Raw genomic sequence first — 20,219 nt, forward strand, 5'->3', positions numbered from 1 at the left:
CTAACTCACTCCCATTTATTTGTTTGCCTCTTTTATTCACTTAGTCATCCATTCATTTATTTCTTGCCAGGGCTGAATTTTTCTGTAACTTCCATGATCCTTCCTGAGATGTCCTAGAAGCCTCACCTCCACTTTTAGACAATATAGTTATTGGTTTGGGAAAAGTTATTGGGCAATACTTAATGCCTTGAGAGCAAGGACTTTTCATTTCTTATACTCAAAGCAGATAAAACAGAAGAAGTCACTTTGACAATCTGAGATCTCAGAAAAAGAAGTTTGGACAAATACCGATAAACACTTTGTAACATTTTCTGTGTCATGGCTCTTTCAGCATCTCATCAATCCTTGTGCACCTGTGCGTACCAGCCCATGGTTTCCAACCTGCACAGAAAAATGGATGGCTACCAATTAATTGAAGTCACCAGGTTTCAAGTTTGGTTCCAAAGGACTATCATCTTCTGTACCATCTTCAGTGACACTTGTCCCCTTTTGCTCCTAAAATCTTTGGCTCCTGCAGGTCCTCAAGCATTCCTTTAGGAGACAGTGATTCTGCTTATCCCATCAGCAGACACCACTGGGCAAAACAGATATCATCTTCCTCCCCCCTAATCCCCAGAAAATTCTTGGACTCTAGCTTTCACCTGTCAGATGTTCATGCTAATTGAAATTTGAAAAGAAGGGAAAAGGCGATTATGTTCAACATCAGAAGGCCTACAGTTTGAACAAGGAAACCCATGTCTTCCCACTATTTTATCCACTCAACAAACGTGTCAGGCCCTCCTGAGTGTTTGGCACTGTTCTTAGGCCCATGACTAAGTCCTTTCCCTGGACAGTACACCATTTCCAAAGGTGTTAGTGTTGGCTTCAATTGCCAAGATGGTAAGTGAGATAGAAATACTGTTTAGCTATTGGGCTGAACAACTTTCACAAGGACATAAAACTGAACATAATTTCAGGCCCTGAAAAAATTTGGTCTGGGGCATTGGGACTTTTAAGAAAGTCTAATCCAAAGTTATTGAACAGTTAAATGTGTTAGATACGGTTAACTGTTGCTGACCAACATCAGTTGCTTCAGAGATGATGGGTGGGTGCTCTTGTGAATACCAAATTCAATTGATTGGTAGGGACTGCCTGCAGACAGAGTCCTGGTTCAGCAGGAAAAAAAGTGCCATGATAGATTAGTCATGTCTGCCATTGTCCTGGGAGAGAAGAATGATGGTATATATGCCATATAATTGCCATCTATGCTGTTTCCTCCAAAGGACCCATCAGTAAGGGGGGGAATCACATTCAGGTGAAAGCATGGCAGACCCAGTGGATTTCTGGAAACTGTGGCAATAGCTGCCTTCATCCAGCTGAGAGAGATATAGTGAATGAGCAGCAAGGAAGAGGTATTGAGTGGAAAAAACACAAAAACCATTTCAGATCTTCCTTGGGTGCATTAGCTCCAAACCACCAAATGACTAAGGATTTTGCAGAATCAGGGCACTTTGGGCTGTTTTAATTGTCTGAGCTTTGTGGCCATGGTGGTTGATAGGTTCTCCTTTAAAGATGGCTCACAATTACTTTAGTTTGGGAAGTGCTCTTCTGCCCTGGGACTGTGTAATAACCAGCCACAGAAAAGAAAAGGCCTGGGAATTTATGAGATGTCACACTTTACAACCATCTGGGAGAAATACAGCAGGATGTTGGTACAGTAATGTGTTAACCAGAGTTAATCTATCATTGCTACTGTTATAAACACTCTCTTTCCCTCTGCTTAAAACCATCGCACAGATTTGACCCCAGTCTTCACAAAGACGGGCCAGAAATTGTCTTTTTTAAACATGTAACTCGGAAGTACAGTCAAATTGACCTTCGGTTTACTAGACCGAGGGGGAAATTTCCCAGGTATGAGAAATTTTAAAATCCACTAGTGATAAAAAGAAAAATGAGGTATAGTCTCTTCCTTCAAAGGACTCAGGGTCCTACGGGGAAACCAGTAGTAAATACATAATTTCAGTACACTCTGAGAAGTGCAGTCCTTGAAGCGATCGGGCAAGAATAGAAATATGTTTGTATGCGCAAAAACCAGTGGTGTGCTAAATCATCACTTTGCTTTCCCTGCCCCCAAATTATATTGGTAACTCATACCCATAATAGCACTTATTGAGGGCCACTGTTATTATTTGTTTACACACCTACCTCCCACTAACTGCCTTTGAGTTCTGCAAGAGTGAGCACTGGATCTGGTTTTTGTGTTGCCAGCACTTCAGCCAGTGATCAGCATGTATTAGATGCCTGACAAATGTTAGCTGAGCTAATACAGGACTGAATATATACAGCTGACCCTTGAACTACATGGGAGTTAGGATGCCAACCCTCTGCACAGTCAAAAATCCACATATAACATATAGTTTGGGCAGTTCCTTCATATCCGTGCTCCACATCTAAGGATTCAACCAACTCCGAATCATGTAGTGCTGCAGTATTTACTATTGAAAAGAATCCACGAATAAGTGGATCCACAGGGTTCAAACCCATGTTGTTCAACGGTCAACTGTACTTCTAAAGCTTCTAATGCCATACCCAGAACTGACAACTTATTAGAGAAAATTTAGAAAATAAAACATATTTACTCTTAAGGTGTTTGTTGATGATTCAGCTGAATCTATTTGGAAATTAAAAAGCATACCATAGTGTTCTAAATTTCTCAACAAAGAATGGTCCACTTATAATATCACACTGTGAACTATAGAAACAAACATTCGATATACCATTTTAAAACTGTAAAAACACAAGAAAATACTACATGTTATTTATGGATAAGGCATATGTAGAATTATAAAAATATCTACAGAAAGAATATATCTCTGGCGAGAGAAGAATGAGGAAAGGATGACACCTATGGCATTTTGTACCTTTAAAAAAGACATCTAAAACAAATATGGCAAAATGTTGATATAAATAAAATTGCCATGGTGGATGATTATCTGCTGTATTATTTTCTGTTTGAAATACTTCATAATTTTAAAGTTTATAATTACTTTTTTATGAAGTAAGACTACTGGGTGGGAAAAAAAATATCGCACTCTTAATTTGATGCATACTGAAAGGGAAAAGCATTTGGACAAGTGTGGCAGGAACATTCCCTCCCCGTATGTCAGAGTTTAGACCAGTGGGCTCTGCTTAATTTAAGTCCCGCTGCATGGCCATCCCCCCTGCCCGGTGTATCTGCTGAGGCCCATCCACCAACACTTGCGTTTTGGTGCCACAGTCCTTCTAGAGTGATTTGCCAAAGCAGTGATTCCTATGTCCTCTGAGTTCGGGAGCCTTGCCTGGTGGGAGAGCTGCTTTATAGAAGCCAGACCTTGCCTTTCCCACCCCGTATCCCCTGTGGTCTTGCCTGAGCAGTCTGCTTACGAAAAGTTTATTAAATCTCCCTTCCAGAGGGGCAGATTGTCCCCTTTCATTTGTCGCTATTTAACAGCTTATGCAGAGTATGCTGGGAGAGCCAAATGTGTGAGGCTTCAGGATTCACCTCCATGTGAGACAGTAGGCAATGCATTTATTTCTTAATGGTGACTAATTTTAGAATAGTTTGGGGCTGATTTATCTGATATGTTTTCTGTCCATTTTCCGTTTAGCTCATTCATTCACTCTGCGAATATTTTTGAAACTCATACTGGATGCTGGACACACAGAGATGAATTGGGTAAAATCCCACCGTCCACAGAAGTTGAGACACACGGGGGAATCTCAGCACATGAGCAGACGGTCACCGTTCACTGCTTTTCTTCACACCTTACCCATGAATGAGTGAAGAAGGGCAGTGAATGGATCTCAGATTTGTTGGTAAACAGCCCATAATGTTTAAAGGGTATCTGTGGATGCCATTTATCCATGAACAAACCTAGGAAATTGCTTATCATTTAGTACTGTGTATTTGGGCATCATCATTGTGGAACTTAAAGAAGAAAACTCCTTTCAGGCTCAGTTACTTCTTCAATAAAATTCCTCCCCTGCTTTTGGGGAGCTCCTAGGAGAGGCAGTCCAGCCCCTACCCCCCACCATGGTCAGCCAGGGTACCGTAGAGCACAGCACCTCGGTAGCAACTCTGGTTTGGGAGACTGGCCCGTTGGGAAGGTCATTCTTTGTAACTTTCAGAAGATTTGCCTAAGTCTTTGCTTTCAACACTTGAGCTTGACAAAGTATGGCTAAGTTTGGTAAACGAGCGTTAGAAAACCAACAGTAGCAGAATTATTAAAAATTTGTAGCCATTTTCCCCCAAACCTATTGGAAGAGAGTATTTCAACCTTCTTTGCCAGAAAACCAGCCCTGTTGGTTTCTGCCTTTCTCACCACTCATGGTCCCATATTTTGACTGACTTATTGACATGTTGTTTATTCAAAGCTGTGGATTAAATGCCACCCACTAATATGATTGGTGTGGACTCTGCTTGCCTGAGGCCAGCATCCTCAGACACTGGTGAAAATAGCTTCCTGCTGTCCAACAAAGCCTTCAGTTAGCTAACCTGCAAATCTAGCCTGATTGTCGTATTAATTTGACTCTCCATTTCAGTGGGGAAGGGAAGCTTGGTCACACGACTGTTTGCCTCTTGATCTCTCTCCCCTCAAGGGCAGGACACAGAGGGAAGGCAGTGATCCCAAACCTCACCTTTTCTGTTTCATCTTTTGAGCTGGCTTCCTGTGAATGCTGAAGAAAGTGAGAAGGATGTTTCTTCCATATCCATTGTTCTTCAACAAACCCAGCACTAATTGATTTTAAGACTAATTGCTGGTTGAAAGGTTTATTCTTTTACTGGCTATAAACATGCCTGAAACCTTAAATTAAAATGCCTTCTTGTGAGGAGGAGGGCACCTCTTAGTGTCTTAGACTTTGGAATGTGAAATCACCGAGTTAGCACCTGCGCGGACTCGCAGGTCAGGCATTGTATAATGAGTTATTTGCGGGACTAATGGCAAAGCCCTCAGAGCTCTCAGTTTGGATTATGATCAGATTCTCAGGATGCTTGAAGCTGCCTAAGCATCACTACCCCCGCCATCTGATTCCTACTTTATTTGTAGCTAAAACCAGGGGACGTTCTCAGCAAGCAAACAGCAGTACCAAGCAGCTAGCTCCCTTTCTAACTGCTCCGGTGCCATCTGCTGTGCTCTCCGGGTGAGTCTGAAAAGTCATCTTCTATACTCTCTCTAATAACAGTCCTCCGTCAGGTTCCCCAGGCCCCTCTGGACATTGCTAACCACCAGCTTGCCCGCTCAGGGTTGGCACTCGGGCTACTGCCCTGTATCCGGAAACACTGATGCTGATTGCTGCCCAGGGGATTGTGGGTTTATTGGGGAGACGGCGGCTGCCCTTGCTAAAGCAAGCCCTTAAGTGGCACCTGAGCCAGGTAGGCAGATGCTCGCGCCACAGTGGCTGTGGCTGCCTCGGTGAGAAGCAGCCCACCGAGTGGAGGTGGCTTCTAAGAGCCCTGCCCAAGCATGCTCAGAGCAGACACTCTCTCCTGACCATCTCTGTGACTTCCCGGGTGAGAGCACTCATCTTGTCCCCACTGTAGCTGGTACCTGAAGGCCACCCCTTGGGGGAACTGAGGGCAGTAACAAGCTGAGGTCTGGGCTCCTCATCTGTAAGTTACATTGACATTTCTGAGGGAAGGTCGCATGTCCCTTTCTCTTTTCCTAGGAATGGCAACCATCACAGCTCCTTCCTACCTTCTTATGCCTCCTCATTTAGACCAGTAGCCCTCAACCCCAGCTGCACATTAGTACCCCCTGGGCGGCTTTGTAGAGCATGACCGGTGTCTGGAACCCATTCCAGACCAGATGAATCAGAATCTCTGGGGGGTGAGGCCAGGCAAAGGTACGTTTTAAATTTTGTTGTAGACTGAGGGTTGGGAATTACTGATTTTGAGGCTATTTCTTTCTTTTGATCATTTGTCGAGTCCATCAGTCATAAATTAAACAGACATTTTGTCCATTACTATGTGATCGGATCATGCAGACTCTGGATATGCAAGAGTAACCAAGGACACAGCCCATGACATTATGGAACAGTCCTATGATGGGAGAATATGTGGTCCTACATTGCCTTTAGGGGGAGGGCTGCAGGTCAGAAATGGATTTCTAGAATTGAAGAATGAGCAAGTATTAGAAAGGAGGGCATTAGTCACAGGTGGAAGGAAGAGCACAGGTGAAGGCACGGGGTGAAGCTCGAGGCACGGATATCCTCTCAGTGCGGCTAGCTCATGGGGTCTGAAGGGTGGTTCCAAGTAGGAGGCATCGGCTGAGGGAGTGGGAGTGGAAGGTAACCACGAGGGCCCATGTGGTCACACTAGAGGAGCTGGTCTTCACCCGCAGGCAGTGCTGAACCAAGCAAATGATGTGATCAGATTTGCACTTGGGAAATAATCTGGCCTCTGTGAGGAGGGGCTGGAAGGGGTAAAGTTGAAGTCAGAGGTTGTCAGGTAAACCTGGACAGGTAATGGGGCAGGGGTCCAGGGACGAGTCAGTGAGAATGACGTGAAGTAGAGGAAGGGACAGATATTCAAGAGGTGAGTGAACATCACACCACTCCTGAAAACTATAATCCTCAGAGCAAAGTTCCCAACTTTCATGAACATTCAGGTTCTTAAGCCCAGGTAGTTCCATTATTTTGATCGTTGCTACCTAGTTTTTCATCACTCACCAAAGACATAATGTAACCCAGAGTTGCATTACGGGCACAGTACAGATACGTGGCATCCCGAGAACAGGCCTTGGCTATAAGCAGTTTGCATTCCAGACTCTAACTTGGGAGAAGTGAAACCAATGGACAGTCCCAGTCTACAGCGAACTGTTCTTATTCTCAGCTCTTGGGTACAAATCTTGGCTTTTAACGTGATGCATAACAAGCCTAGTATGGGTTTAACCAGACCTTGCTGGGTTCGGAAATGCCATCTTAGAGAGGAACAGTCACGGTTACCTCACTGCCCGCGTCACACACAGCACTGGCCTTTGGCCCAGAATTAGGTCATCGTCAACCCCTCAGAGGGATGCCCACAGGAGCTTAGAGCTCAGAGGGCTGTTAAGACCCACTGGAGAGCAACAGAGAAAGGAGAAGTTAAATAGCTTGCTGATTCTTATGATTACTGCATGCCAGGATTAGATCACATCCTCTGTGAAGTGCAGAGGCACTTTTTTGCCTTTATTAATGAACAAACGATTTCAAATTCATCTGGTATAATTGAGGACATATGATGAAATCGAGGATGAGCTGGAGGTTGCACACCAGCTGAGCTGACCCTCTGTGATTTCCGAACAGTTTCTGTTCATTTACATTAAGCCGACCCCAAGGGGCCCTGGAGAGCCGGACCCGACAGCAGGGTACTGCACTGGTCAAACCCCATTGGGAGGTATGGCAGGAGGAGGCAAAGGTGGGCCAAAGTATCTTCCAACCCCTGAAACCATTCAGGGGGAGAGTTGAGAATACTGTTTAAAAAACCAACTCTTTAATCTGTCTGAATCAATTCTATTCAATGCAATGTAAATATAATCTTGAATTGCCCTGCACATGTTAGGAACCCCCCGGGTGGTCATGAGGTTGTTTGCACGCTGCAAGGAAGATTTTTTTCCTTTGGAGAAGCCGTCTTTAGGACTGTGATTCACAGGAAGCCTCATAATGATGGGTATAATGTATTGAGGTCAATGCTGTGCATCTTCTAATCCTAACTAAAGATATTCACCTCCGCTTTATAGACAAGGAAACAGATTCAGAGAAGCTGGAGCAATTTGCCAAGCTAAGTGTGTGACCGAGGCAGACTTGGAAATGAGCGCTGCCTGACTCTAAAACCAGGCATTTTTTTTCCATACCAGGGCTTGGTAAACCACCACCTGCAGCCCCAGCCCAGCCCACCACCTGTCTTGTCAAATCAGGTTTCACTGGGACACAGCCACGCTCATCATTACTTATTATCTGTGACCACTTTCACGGCACCACAGCAGAGCTGATTAGTGACTACAGACACTATATGGTCCACAAAGCCTAAAATATTTATTATCTGGCCCTTAAGAGAAGTTTGCCAACCTCTGCTCTATGCCAAACTGCCCCAAAATAAATACAGAAAATTTAAATGCTGCTCCCTGGGCACAGAAAGCATTTTTATTTTTCTCTTTCCTTCATTTAATACACTTGACACTACTCAGCAAAAACCCTCGTTTGCGTGGACTGGCTTAGGCAGTCCACTCCCCAGCCGTGGCAAAACGACAAAGAAAAACCATCTTTAGTTTCCAGTTGTCCTAATTTTAAACACCTCTGGAGGGTGGAGGGGAAAATCGACAGCCTACATCTGGGTCAATAATTGTCCCTGTGTTTCAGACATTACATGAAATTTCTAAAAAAAAAAAATTGTCCCTGCCAGGTAAGTCACCAGTTTGTACCCTAACTTCTCGAACTTTTTCTGGGCAAGGCCACTTCTCCCCATGTTCTAACCTTGGAGAGCAGCCCCCAAAGTGATCCCAGTCTCCAGGAAGGTGTCCTGCCTACACATGAGTACTTGGGGTCTTCCTTCCCCAAGACCCTTCTTCAGGCAGGCTCCCTCCAATCTCTTGGTCCTTGTGAGCCTTCTGTCATTTTGTTTTGTGTAAAGAACATCCTTGGGAATAAAACTGGTCCAGTCCTGAAGCCCAGCGATGAGAACTGTCCCCCATGAGTCACTTTAAAGCTGGACTGCGTTGGCATCTGTCTTCTCCAAGACAGCCTTTTCTCGCCATTGTGAAGATAAATCCATTTAATGGACACCACGGATTGGGGAAATTGCACTTTTTTGTAAGCGCTGACCCTCCTTCTGTGGTATACTGCTGTGGCTTCTTCAGAAACCCTCCCCTCGGCTTCAGGTCAGCCCCTTCCAGCTCAGCTCTGGAAGGAAGCCCAGAATGACCTCTGGAACCCTACGACACCATCTCAAAGCCACAGACGTTATTCTTTAGGCTGTATAAAAGTGCTCTTTGAAAACCCTGTTAACAGTCTTACAGTTCCGTTAAGGATGCATTTGTTTAATTCTACAGATGAAAGGTAGGAGCCTGAGAATCTTTGATATTGAACATATGAATCATTACAGTCTGGAAGATACTTGCTAAGTACCGTGGGCCACGATACAAATAAGAAACGGTGCCTCCTCTCCAGGGATTTACAATCTAGATGGGGTGAAAGGTACACCAATCACTAACTTAACTGCTTTACAGTGATATGACAAGAATTGCTACAGAGGCCATACTGAAGGCTCAGAAGTGGTGCTGGATGTCTGCTGAGATCAGAGGTTCTTACACTCGAGGGTGCATCGGAATCACCCGGAGCAGCTGTTGAAACACTGATTCCTGGGCCCACTCCTAGAGTTTCTCTCATTCAGTGGGTCTGGGGTGGGCCGAGAAGTTGCATTTCTAGCAAGTTCCCAGGTGATACAGATGTGGTCTGGGAATATTTTTATAGGAGAAAGCTCTGACATAATTTCATTATCAGAAGGCAAGAGAACTCACATTTGTTGTGATTCTAGTATGTTCCATTTAATGCATCAGGTACTTGGCATGTAATATCTTGAATAGATTTTTCAACAACCCTGTGAACTCTGTACTATGCTTACACAGTAGCATGCATAGTAGTGTGCATGCTACTATGTCAATGCCTCCACTTTACATGAGCAAAGTAAGGCTTGAGAAGGGGAACTCACATTTGCTAAATATCTACAATGTACCTTAAAGGGTGTTAGGCTGCATCTCATTAACAATAACCTGATAAATCCCAAACGATTCGTTCTCCCAGTTTATAGATGATGCAAATGAGTCTTGGAGGGATTGAGTGTCTTGAGGAAGTCTGCAGCCTGGCTTCAAAACTGTGTGTGCTGAGCTCTAAAGGCTGTGAAACTATCCTGAAACCAGTACCCAACTGTTTGCTGAAAACTACCAACGTGGACTCCAAACGCATATTTTCTTTAATACCTGAGTCATGCACTGCCTACTTTCTGCCTTTGCTCTTGCCGGCCCCTCTGCCTGGATTCCCCTTTCCTCTTCCTTCACCTCATAACTCCCATTCATCCTTCAAGTCCCAGTGACAATTTTATCTCAACCATGTAGACTTTGCTGACATCCCTCCTTTCCCCAGCTGGACCAGGAATAAAGAGTCCTTTGTATGTGTCCCAACATACTTTATGTTATTGAATCCCATCATACCTCCCATATCCTCTGGTAATTTATCATTAGTAACAGAAGAAACAATCCACGGTTTTCATCTTGACCAGCAAAGCCATCCACCATCTGCCCAGCCTTACCTTGCAGCCCCACCTCATTTGTCCAACTAAACGAAACCACCAGCCACTCTTCCCCACCCAGAGCTGTACTCTCCTCCTTCCGAGCCTTGGCTCATGCTGTTTCTCCCACCAAGACTGGCTCCTTCCCTGCACCTCTTTGTGTCCACATCTTGCTTCTCCTTAAGCCCCAGCCAAAGTCCCCGTGCTGTACCCTCAGCCCGCTGGCCCTTGAGAGGGGCTCAGTGAGTATTTGGGGGATAAACACCTTGCCCTTGCTCCACTGTGACATCACTTCCTCTCTTGGGGGAGGCAAGTACGTGCATGTCTTTCACTCTCCCAGGCCGGGAGTTCATTCAGCACAAGCGCTCACTCACAGGGCCTTGTACACTGTAGGTGCTCAAAAACAGTTGTTGAATGAATGGATGAATGATACTGGATAAAGGTGTGGCTCTAAAGGCAGGGTCGAAGAGGTGATGGAGGCTCATTGGATCAGGAGCACATTGCAGTTAACAACAGTGAAACCAGAGCGTACAGTTAGACCAACAGCATGCTCGATTCTATTCAGGAACCCCCAGCACTTACACCTTTAATCCACTCCAAGGAGCCAAAAGGTTTTCTCCATTTGAAGTACAAGTGTCTTGTGAGACCTCCCACTTCTTTTGTATTTAACATGTGACATTATTACAGCAAACATGTGCTGGGAAGATTCCAGAAACACATGGCTCAGACCGCAGGCACGGTTCAGGCCTTGATTAAGTAATGTCAATACCAAATTCAGATTCTAAGAGTATGTTTTCTTTGAAAACATACTGTAGCAAAGCACATGTTGTAATTAAGCAAAGCACATGTTGTAATTAAGAAGTTTTAAGTTCATTGATTTGCTGATGCCTCTGCAGCACCATCTGTGGGTTTTTCAAACAGTGATTAAAGGTCTGATAATTTCCAAAGAGGACAGAGTTAAGGATGGTGGTTGTGTCTTGATTTAAATCGCACACATAGGGCATTAACAGAGACTTTATGCCATCAATTCTAATCCTTGTAGAAGCTCCTTTGCAAAGGAATAGAAGACTATTTGACCTATCTGACTATTTTGTCCCTTCTTAAAAAAACAATGACATCTCTCGTAGCGGTCACTGTGCTTGGCACACGGAGTGACCATAGAACAATGGTCAGTGGCCAGTGCCAAGCAAAACTGTGAAGTAGGCAAAACCAGTCTTTGGCTGCTGTTTTATGCTGTATACCTACCACTTGCATCCCTTTCCCTAGGGCCAGGGCCCTCTAGACCTCGTCTCCCTTATCAACCTACTCTTAGGAAATGGGCTATATTTTCTTCAAATTGAAGTGTAAATGATTGCTGGGGATTTAAAGGATTGTTCCACTTATGGATGCTTAGTTACATCTAGCAGGGATCGAAGTCTTAAGCTAGAGAAATGGAACACTAACTGGATTTTAAGCATAAGATACAAGTAGGAGCTGCAAAGTTTCCCATACTTACATAGGGGATTATCATCATTTCCATGCAAAGGTACAACCATGAGCATATAAATGAAGATGATTTTTTAAGTTATTTCTTATCAAAGCAGCTTTGTTGTTTCTATCCAGCTTCCTTCTCCTATTTTTTCTCCAATCTGGGCAACCTCAGCCCCATAAGCTGGTACTCCTGCATACTTCAGTGCATATATTTGTTGAGATCTTTGGTTGAAAGTGACAAGAATCCCATTCAAACCACTTTAAGAAAAGAAAAAAGCTTATGTAACCAAACCAGCAAACGTCAGGGTTGAACTGACTTTGTGGTTGAATATGGCATCACCGTTATTAACACATTCTTTCACACACACACACACACACACACACAAACACACACACATACACACGCACACACAAACTTTCTTCTGTCTGATTCTACTGGCATTGGTCTCATCATCTTCCACTTTCCCGAATATTAAGGGACAGTCTTATAGGTCTCAGTTTGAGGGGAAAAGAGCATGCTTCAGCTCTGCCTCAAGTCAAGTCAGGAAAGTCTGGGGAAGGATGCTGATTGGTCAGTTCATGTCACATGCCCACTTACTAGCATGATCATTGTGTCTAGTCACATGTAGTCTGGTGACTGTCATCTCTGACACCCCTTAAGAAACACATGAAGAAGGGGAATCACCTGGCCCTCTGGGAAGTGGAGATAGCTCTAAAACTCTCTCAGCATTAACCTGATTCTATTTTAAAATCCCTTCTTCATTTTTGGCATTCAAATGGCTTTATCTTTGTCTCTCTTACATGTCTTACCTCCCACCAGAAGGTCAAATAACATTAGGAGATGACAGTTACCTCCTTGGCTCAACTCAGAGTTTCTCTAAATGAGGAAAGGGGCAGCTCCTGTGGTGCCCCTTACATGAAACTGCAAAGTGTTATAATTCAGCCTGGACCAAATTTAGCCACCGTTTATACTGCATGATATGAGATGGTAACAATTTCAAAATTTGTGAAGCATTCCAAATTTAGCATTTTGCCTGAGTAAATAAAGAAGCAGATCAGGTGGAAGGTCAACTGGAAATTTAGCATTTTGCCTGAGTAAATAAAGAAGCAGATCAGGTGGAGGGTCAACTGGAAATTTACCTCTCTGCCGTTATGCTGGGGGCATGAAACAATGTTTATGTAACTGGTTCCAATTCAGATACAGCCCAGGTTCCAACTGGCTAAGATGTGGTCATTTCCATATTATTTACCTGTTTCCATACCACTGAACAGCCATTCTTTCTGCAAAATCCATGTGATGTCTTCTTCTCTGAAATACCTTCCCCCCCTGCCAGCAGTGTTCATCAGTCCACCTGCTCTGTCACGTCCACACTTCTGCTGTCATTATCTTTGTCCCTCCTGGCTCTCTTATTAGACCTTTTCGTTCACATTAAGGCAAGGGCCTTAATATCCCTTATACTGTCCACCCAGTATAGACACATGGTAAGCACTCAGCAACGTTTGCTGTGTTGACGTCACAAATAATGCTTCTCAAGCAAATTTTTGTTAATAGCTTCTATCAGTACAGTCTGATTTATAGTAAACTAATAATCAGTTGAGTTATACTGAAGAGAGCAACCCAGCCATGGCCCTAGAAACTCCCACGAGTCAGTGGTCTGGAAGACAGTTGCCTTCATGCCTTTATATCAGTGTTGTCACCAGCAACCTCTTCTTCACAGGGCAAGCGTGGCACGCAGGTCCTCTGAGAATAGTGGTGCCTACTGGATAAAGCAGATCCGTAAGTGGATGATACAGATCTGTTATCCTTCACTGTTTCGTCTGAAGTTTCCCGACATTCCTGCCATTAGATTTATTTCTTGTGATAAAATATTGCTTCCCAGATAGCCCCTATGAAAATGCAAATAGGTTCCCTAGTAGAGGGTATTCTTACTGTGGACATGGATTCCTAAAGGTCAGAAGCATATAAGGAAAAATGAGGGTTGATATCACTTGAAAATAGATAGACCTGTTTGTCTCGCAGCCACCTATGACTCGTCTTACCCTCGGTTCAGCCATGTTCAGTTGACTAAAGGAAAACGAGGTTGACATGGGATTCCTGGTTGCACGAGGACCCTGCAAGCAATGTGTATGCAGATGACTAAAGAGTGAGGATATCGGGCATCCCTGAGCTGAGGGAACTCATGGGCTTGTGGGTTCCCCTGATGCTCAGGTTTTTCTGAAGGCATATTGGATTTTGCTACCAAGGAGGACTGACTTTCTTGTTCAGCCTCCCGATGTCTCTAGACCCCAGCAGATCACTGGACAGGTCCTCACATGATAGGACAGCTATAGGAGAGACATACACTTGGAGAAAGCAACCTGCACCATCAGAGAGGGGGCGGCACCATTAAACAGAGCTCAGCAAGTGCAAGGGGCTGTCCCATGTTTGGAGGATATTTCAGCTGTCTAATATGTCCCAAGGTAGTGAGATTTTTCCCATCACCTGGCCATCAGGCAGGTTTGAAAGTTCTGGATTGCCACAGTCTTTTCCATGCTGTAAAACTGTTAACTTCTATTACAATAACATTTCATAAAAGTGGCATTTTGGTGGGACTAGTCAGTGAACAATTACTGAAGTATCCACCATGCGTGAATTGTTGAATGAACAACTGATTAGAAGCCATAGGAGCATACTGAGATCACATTTATAGTGACAGGAGAGGTACCCCAGGGCTGTTCAACACCCAATGTATGCTCTGTCCACCATACGGGTATCTTAGAATTCAACTAGATATCTGTGACCTTGGACACGTTCTCAATCCTTCTCAGTCTCCATTTTCTTACCTTTTTAAAAAAAATTTTATTTTATATTGGAGTATAGTTGATTTACAGTGTTGTGTTGGTTTCAGGTGTACAGCAAAGTGATATAGTTATGCATAGGCATATATCTATTCTTTTTCAGATCCTTTTCCCACAGAGTACTGAGTCCATTTTTCTTATCTTTAAAATAGTGTTTAAAAGCACCTACACTACTGTATTGGAAAGAGGATTAAATGAGGTGATGAACAGCAAAGTGCCTGGCACAGAACCTAGCACATAATTGAGGCGCATTTGTGATTTTTTCTTATTTGTAAATTGCAAACGACCCAAAAATGGTGGTATGGGGGGCAGTATAATACAGTGTTTACAGTCCTAAGTTCAAATCTCAGCTCACCCACCTACCAATCAGCTGTATGATTTTGAACTAGTTAACTTAAGGTTTCGAAGCTTCAGTTTCTTCATATGGAAATGTAAAAGATGATAATATCTACCTCATGGATTTGAGTAGCTTAAGAGAAAGAATATATATAAAGCACCTTCCATAGTATCTGGCACATAGTAGGTACGTTGTCAAGGGTAACAATTGTTGTCATCTGTAATGTAGAATTAAAAAAAGAAGCAGCAAGATTACAGTCTCTTGGATGCCTCTGTGTGTTTTCTGGTCTTTTCCTGCCCTAGATATTCTGATGAAGATGAATCCACATTAATAGAGGCAATGGTTAATTGCCTCCTTGTGGGCTGGACCTGTCCTAAAGCAGAAAATTACCATATTCTTCTTTCTTGAGGTTTCCAATGGGATATTTCTATTCTAATTCAGTAGACCTCTTTTTTTAGTGCCTGGCTCAAAGAGGCAATACCACATGCACATTTCCAAATACATCATTTGTGTGAACACTCAGGCCTTAACTACATGGGGAAAGCAATCCAGGAGGGGCGGGTGTGGGTATTATTTCACATTCACTTGAACCGGTGCCAACCAAACTTCCACAGTTAATTGTGTCTCAGCGATTTTCTCCTGGAAAAAAATGATTATGCAGACTTCTAGCTGTTGCTTGGACTTCTTTCGTTCTTGAATTTGCATTGTTTACAGTCACATAATATATCAAGCAAATGAATATGCATATATCCTCCCACCCCAAGTCTCCCGCGGTCCCCCCCCCCCCATTTCATAGTTAGTCAATCCACCTCCTTCCTTGCGGTTCCAGCGGTACAGGAGAAAATAGAAGCTGTACATCATGGTAGTTGACTCTTTGGAAAAGCACTCTTGAAGTTAGGGCTGAGAGTGCAAACTAAAGGGATCAGTGAGTAGGGAACCATTATCTGTGGAAGACTTTTCTGAATGGGTAAGGTCAATCCCCAGGAAAATTATGGTCTTCCTTTAATCTCACAGGTAATGCAGGTGGTGAAGGAGCAGGTTATGAGAGCTCTAACAACCAAGCCTAGCTCCCTGGACCAGTTCAAGAGCAAACTGCAGAACCTGAGCTACACCGAGATCCTGAAAATCCGCCAGTCTGAGAGGATGAACCAGGAAGATTTCCAGTCTCGCCCGATTTTGTAAGTTACCCCTGACCTCTCCCTTCTCAAAGGCTGTGACACACCATTTCTAGAGTGAAAGCTTATCACGCAGCTGGGCTGTATTGTGAGCTCTTTATGGAAGGCCAACAAAAGAGCTCTACTCAGTTCCTGAAGTCTCAGCAACTCCTTGAGAAACGCTGGGCAGGGGTGGGCTAGGAGAAGATGGAGACAGGTGCTGACAAGAGAATCTAAACCGAGAAGTGACCCAGTTACTGACGAGTCCTCTAAGAATTTGCAGCTGAAAAGTTTGAAACCTTTTGCAATACTTGGGACAATTTTGTTTTGCCCATGAAGCTATATTCTATGTAGGTACCCTTGAGTGGCAAGATGTTCTGCCCCAGCCAAAGTGAGACCTACCAATAATTAAAGCAATATGAACATTGAAGTATCATGAGTAGGAGGGAGGGAGAGCCAGCTTGAGAGGAAGAGAGAGACCCACTTTCTCCCTGCCCCGTTGGCTCTGCTTTGAGTCAGAACATCTCATATGGCTCTTGTGACTAACCCACAGGCCTAAGGTGGAGAATCAGGGGACCCCTTTTTATAGGACTTTGTATCAGATGCACTTGCAATGGTTGTGTAATTTCGTGAATCTCCATCTTTAAGATGTTCTGAACCTTGAACATGAACACTGTTTTGGACTATTTTGTTTGCTTTATCTTTCTTAGTATTGGCCTCTTTATCTTCCCTTGTTCTTTTCTAAGAGCTAGGTCAGCGCTGTTACCTTTATAATTTATAGGGAAGGGAATAGGAAACAGGGTTGGGGGTAAGGAAAGTGTTTGACATTTATTCTTATTGTTCCCTCGGAAGACTGGACACAGCTTCTTCTGAGCTTTCGATGAAGCCATCTTACATCATAGGTGTCATGAAGTTCATCTTAAACCTTTCTCTCTAATTCTTTTTCTTTCTTCCCCCTTTCTGTTTCTTGCTTTCGTATATTTGACATGTTTAATGATTGGCAATTTGCAAAGCACCTCCTCATGCTATTTCATTTCCTCACACCTGTGTGAGGTAGGCCAATCTCATTCCCATTTGAGGACCAGGATATAGTCTAGAGAAGGGAGGACCTTGTTGACAAGTGGACGAACCAGGACTTGAACTCCAGCCCACTGATCCCTTAGCTAATTCTTCATCTACCCTACCAGAGCTCCTTTGCCAAGTGCAAGACTAAGATGAAGTTTTAAAAAGTGCACAGGAAAAAACCATAGCCAAGCTACAGTGTCTACTTTGTGTTTATTTTCAAGCCTTAAGAAGCACCATTAGAAGCTGCAGAGCAGAACTGCAGGCTTTAGTGGGGATGAAGTTAGGCAACAGGGGAGGGGAAATGCTTCCTCAGGGTCTTCGGCTCGCATCTGCATTAAACTATACCCACACTGGGCAGCAGGCAGCTCTCATGAGAGGCAGAGCTGGGGTTTTGCTTTGGTCCTCAACTAGAAGTTAACAGCCCCATATACCAAGCAGAGAGAACTTCGAATAAATGACTCCTCCGAGATGCAGTTTCTTTCTTTTTTAAAATCTTTTTACTGAAGTATAGTTGATTTGCAATGTTGTGTTAGTTTCAGGTGTACAGCAAAGTGATTCAGTTTCAGATAGGTAGATAGATACTTTTTCAGATTCTTTTCCCTTATAGATTACTACAGAATATTGAGTATAGCTCCCTGTGCTATACAGTAGGTCCTTGCTGGTTATCTGTTTCATACATAGCAGTGTGTATATGTTAATCCCAAACTCCTAATTTATCCCTCCCCTTCCCCCTTGGTAACCACAAGTTTGTTTTCTATGTCTGTGGGTCTATTTCTATTTTGTACACAAGTTCATTTATATCATTCATTTTTTTTTAGATTCCACATATAAGTGATTTCATAAGATATTTGTCTTTCTCTGTTCGGCTAGCTTCACTTAGCATGATAACCTCTAGGTCCATCCATGTTGCTGCAAATGGTATTATTTCATTTTGTTTATGGCTGAGTAGTATTCCATGGTATGTATATACCACATCTTCTTTATCCACGCCTCCGTTGATGGCATTTAGGTTGCTTCCATGTCCTGGCTGTTGTAAACAGTGCTGCAATGAACACTGGGGTGCATGTATCTTTTCAAATTATGGTTTTCTCCGGATATATGCCCAGGAGTGGGATTGCAGGATTATATGGTAGCTCTATTTTTTAATTTTTTACAGAACCTCCATACTGTTCTCCATAGTGGCTGCACCAATTTACATTCCCACTAACAGTGTAGGAGGGTTCCCTTTTCTCCACACCCTCTCCAGCATTTATTATTTGTAGATTTTTTGATGATGGCCATTCTGACCAATGTGAGGTGATACCTGATGCAGTTTCTGTCTTGCAAGGAGGGACAGTGGCGCCTTGCCCCATCCCAGGGCCTACAGTACTGAAATGTTGGATATCATAATGTCTGTTTCAGCAGATGTGTGAACACAAGGAGATTTTATTATGCTTTTGACAACAATTCTTAAAACCTAAAGGGAGACTTGAGGGGCCACTTAAGTTAAGGCCAAGTGACTCTAAATTAATGTTTGACCATTACTTTTTTCCAAGTAAGACTGTTAACTGCTTGTCAAGTATGAAAACTTTGCTCCTGCTTTGGCTTCATAACTTTACCTCCCAAGGCTCTGCCTGTGACTTTCTGAAGTCTCTTTTCCCTTTATTATAAGAAACTCTTACTTAACGCTTGCTTACTATTTAGAGAGAAGCAATGGAAATATTAAGGAAATCTCCTGTTATACGTAACTTTGGCATCATCACTCGGCCATGGGACTGAAAAGCACCACGGTCCACCGGAGCTCTGGGTATAGTTGCAGTAAAGTCATAAAGACTTGTCAGAGCTACAGCATTTCACGGGGGAGGCCATGAACCAGCCTGGTCATTATCCCAGAGCCCTTAAAACAGGCAGGAGGGTACCAGCCTCCAGCTTCTTCTCCAGCGATGCTCTGTCTGTTAGAATGATCTGCTAGACAGGAGCTCACTGTGGGGTTAAATGAAGTCCAAATGCTGTCACAGTGGCTTATAGGATAAGCCCAAGTCAAGAAAGAAAAGGCATAGACCATATACGATTGTCTTCAGTCATTCATTTATTCATTCATTTAACAAATGTGTATTGAGTGACTCCTACCTGCCAGGCCCAGCCTGAGGTGCTGGGACAGGCAGAGAACCAGAGACACTTGGCTGTCCCTGTGCCAGACTTTAAAGCTGGGGTTTGGAGGGATTATCAGGGACCGTGCTCAGTGCCAGGTGGGAGGAAGCACAGGCGGGTGGGTTGTCACTAGAGCACACAGGAAACGCATCTAACCCAAGCTTGGGGGTTAGGAAGTTCAAATTTTAGAACTGAAAAGCATCTTTAAGGTCATTCAGTTCAAGCTTTCCATTTTGCAAACAGGGACAGTGGCTTGGCTGGGGCTTGACTGCTGGTGCAGAACCCCGCTGGCCGCCCTCTCCCCGTCACGTGGCTGCTGCACGCAGCACGGAGGCAAATCTCAGTGCCACGAAGATCCCTTGGGCATGTGTCTTGTTTTTATAAAACGTTTATATTTCCTGAGAAGGAAAATGCAAACTCCAAGTGACCAAATATTTTGGGAGACTGTGTATTCAGTGGGTTGAAGAAACTCTTATTTCTTATTAGCTCTTGACTAATTATTTCAGAAGGAGGTATTTATTATTTTCTACTTAGTGTGACTTTATGGGAAGGATAAGTCCATCCACACAATTAATCCGAGTTAATGGATATAAAAAGTTTGAATAGTCCCAAAATAGGTCATTTGCCATGATGTTGGGGGAAGGGGAGCTGTAGGGATAAACACCAGGGAAGCAGAGAAGCAAAATGTGGAAAATCCAGACCCAGGAGCTAACAGACCTAGGACCAGATTCCAAGGCCATCATTTGCAAATGTGGCTCTTTAGTCAAGTTCTGTCAGCCATTCTAAACCTGTTTTTCTTACGTCTAAAAGTGAAGATGATAAAAGTGTCCATATCGTTGGGTTGTTAGGAGGACTCAATGAAGTAGTGCATGAAAAGCCCTTAGCATATGCCCCACACATAACATCCACTCAGAGAAATGATCACCCTTATTATGAGCTGATAACC

The 20,219-nt window shown here is 43.6% G+C and overlaps 1 protein-coding gene across 11 annotated transcripts in view; it reads left to right on the forward strand.

Annotated features, from left to right (window-relative positions):
- Positions 1-20,219, forward strand: part of ELMO1 (engulfment and cell motility 1) — a 554,248-nt gene that overhangs the window by 494,429 nt on the left and 39,600 nt on the right. For all 11 annotated transcript variants that reach the window (XM_036863258.1, XM_036863260.1, XM_036863259.1 and 8 more), the window contains one exon: positions 15,939-16,102. In XM_036863258.1, the coding sequence (XP_036719153.1) occupies positions 15,939-16,102 (164 nt within the window). The remainder of the gene's footprint in view (positions 1-15,938; positions 16,103-20,219) is intronic.

Source organism: Balaenoptera musculus, chromosome 9 (assembly GCF_009873245.2).
Source record: "Balaenoptera musculus isolate JJ_BM4_2016_0621 chromosome 9, mBalMus1.pri.v3, whole genome shotgun sequence".
Classification (NCBI taxonomy): Eukaryota; Metazoa; Chordata; class Mammalia; order Artiodactyla; family Balaenopteridae; genus Balaenoptera; species Balaenoptera musculus.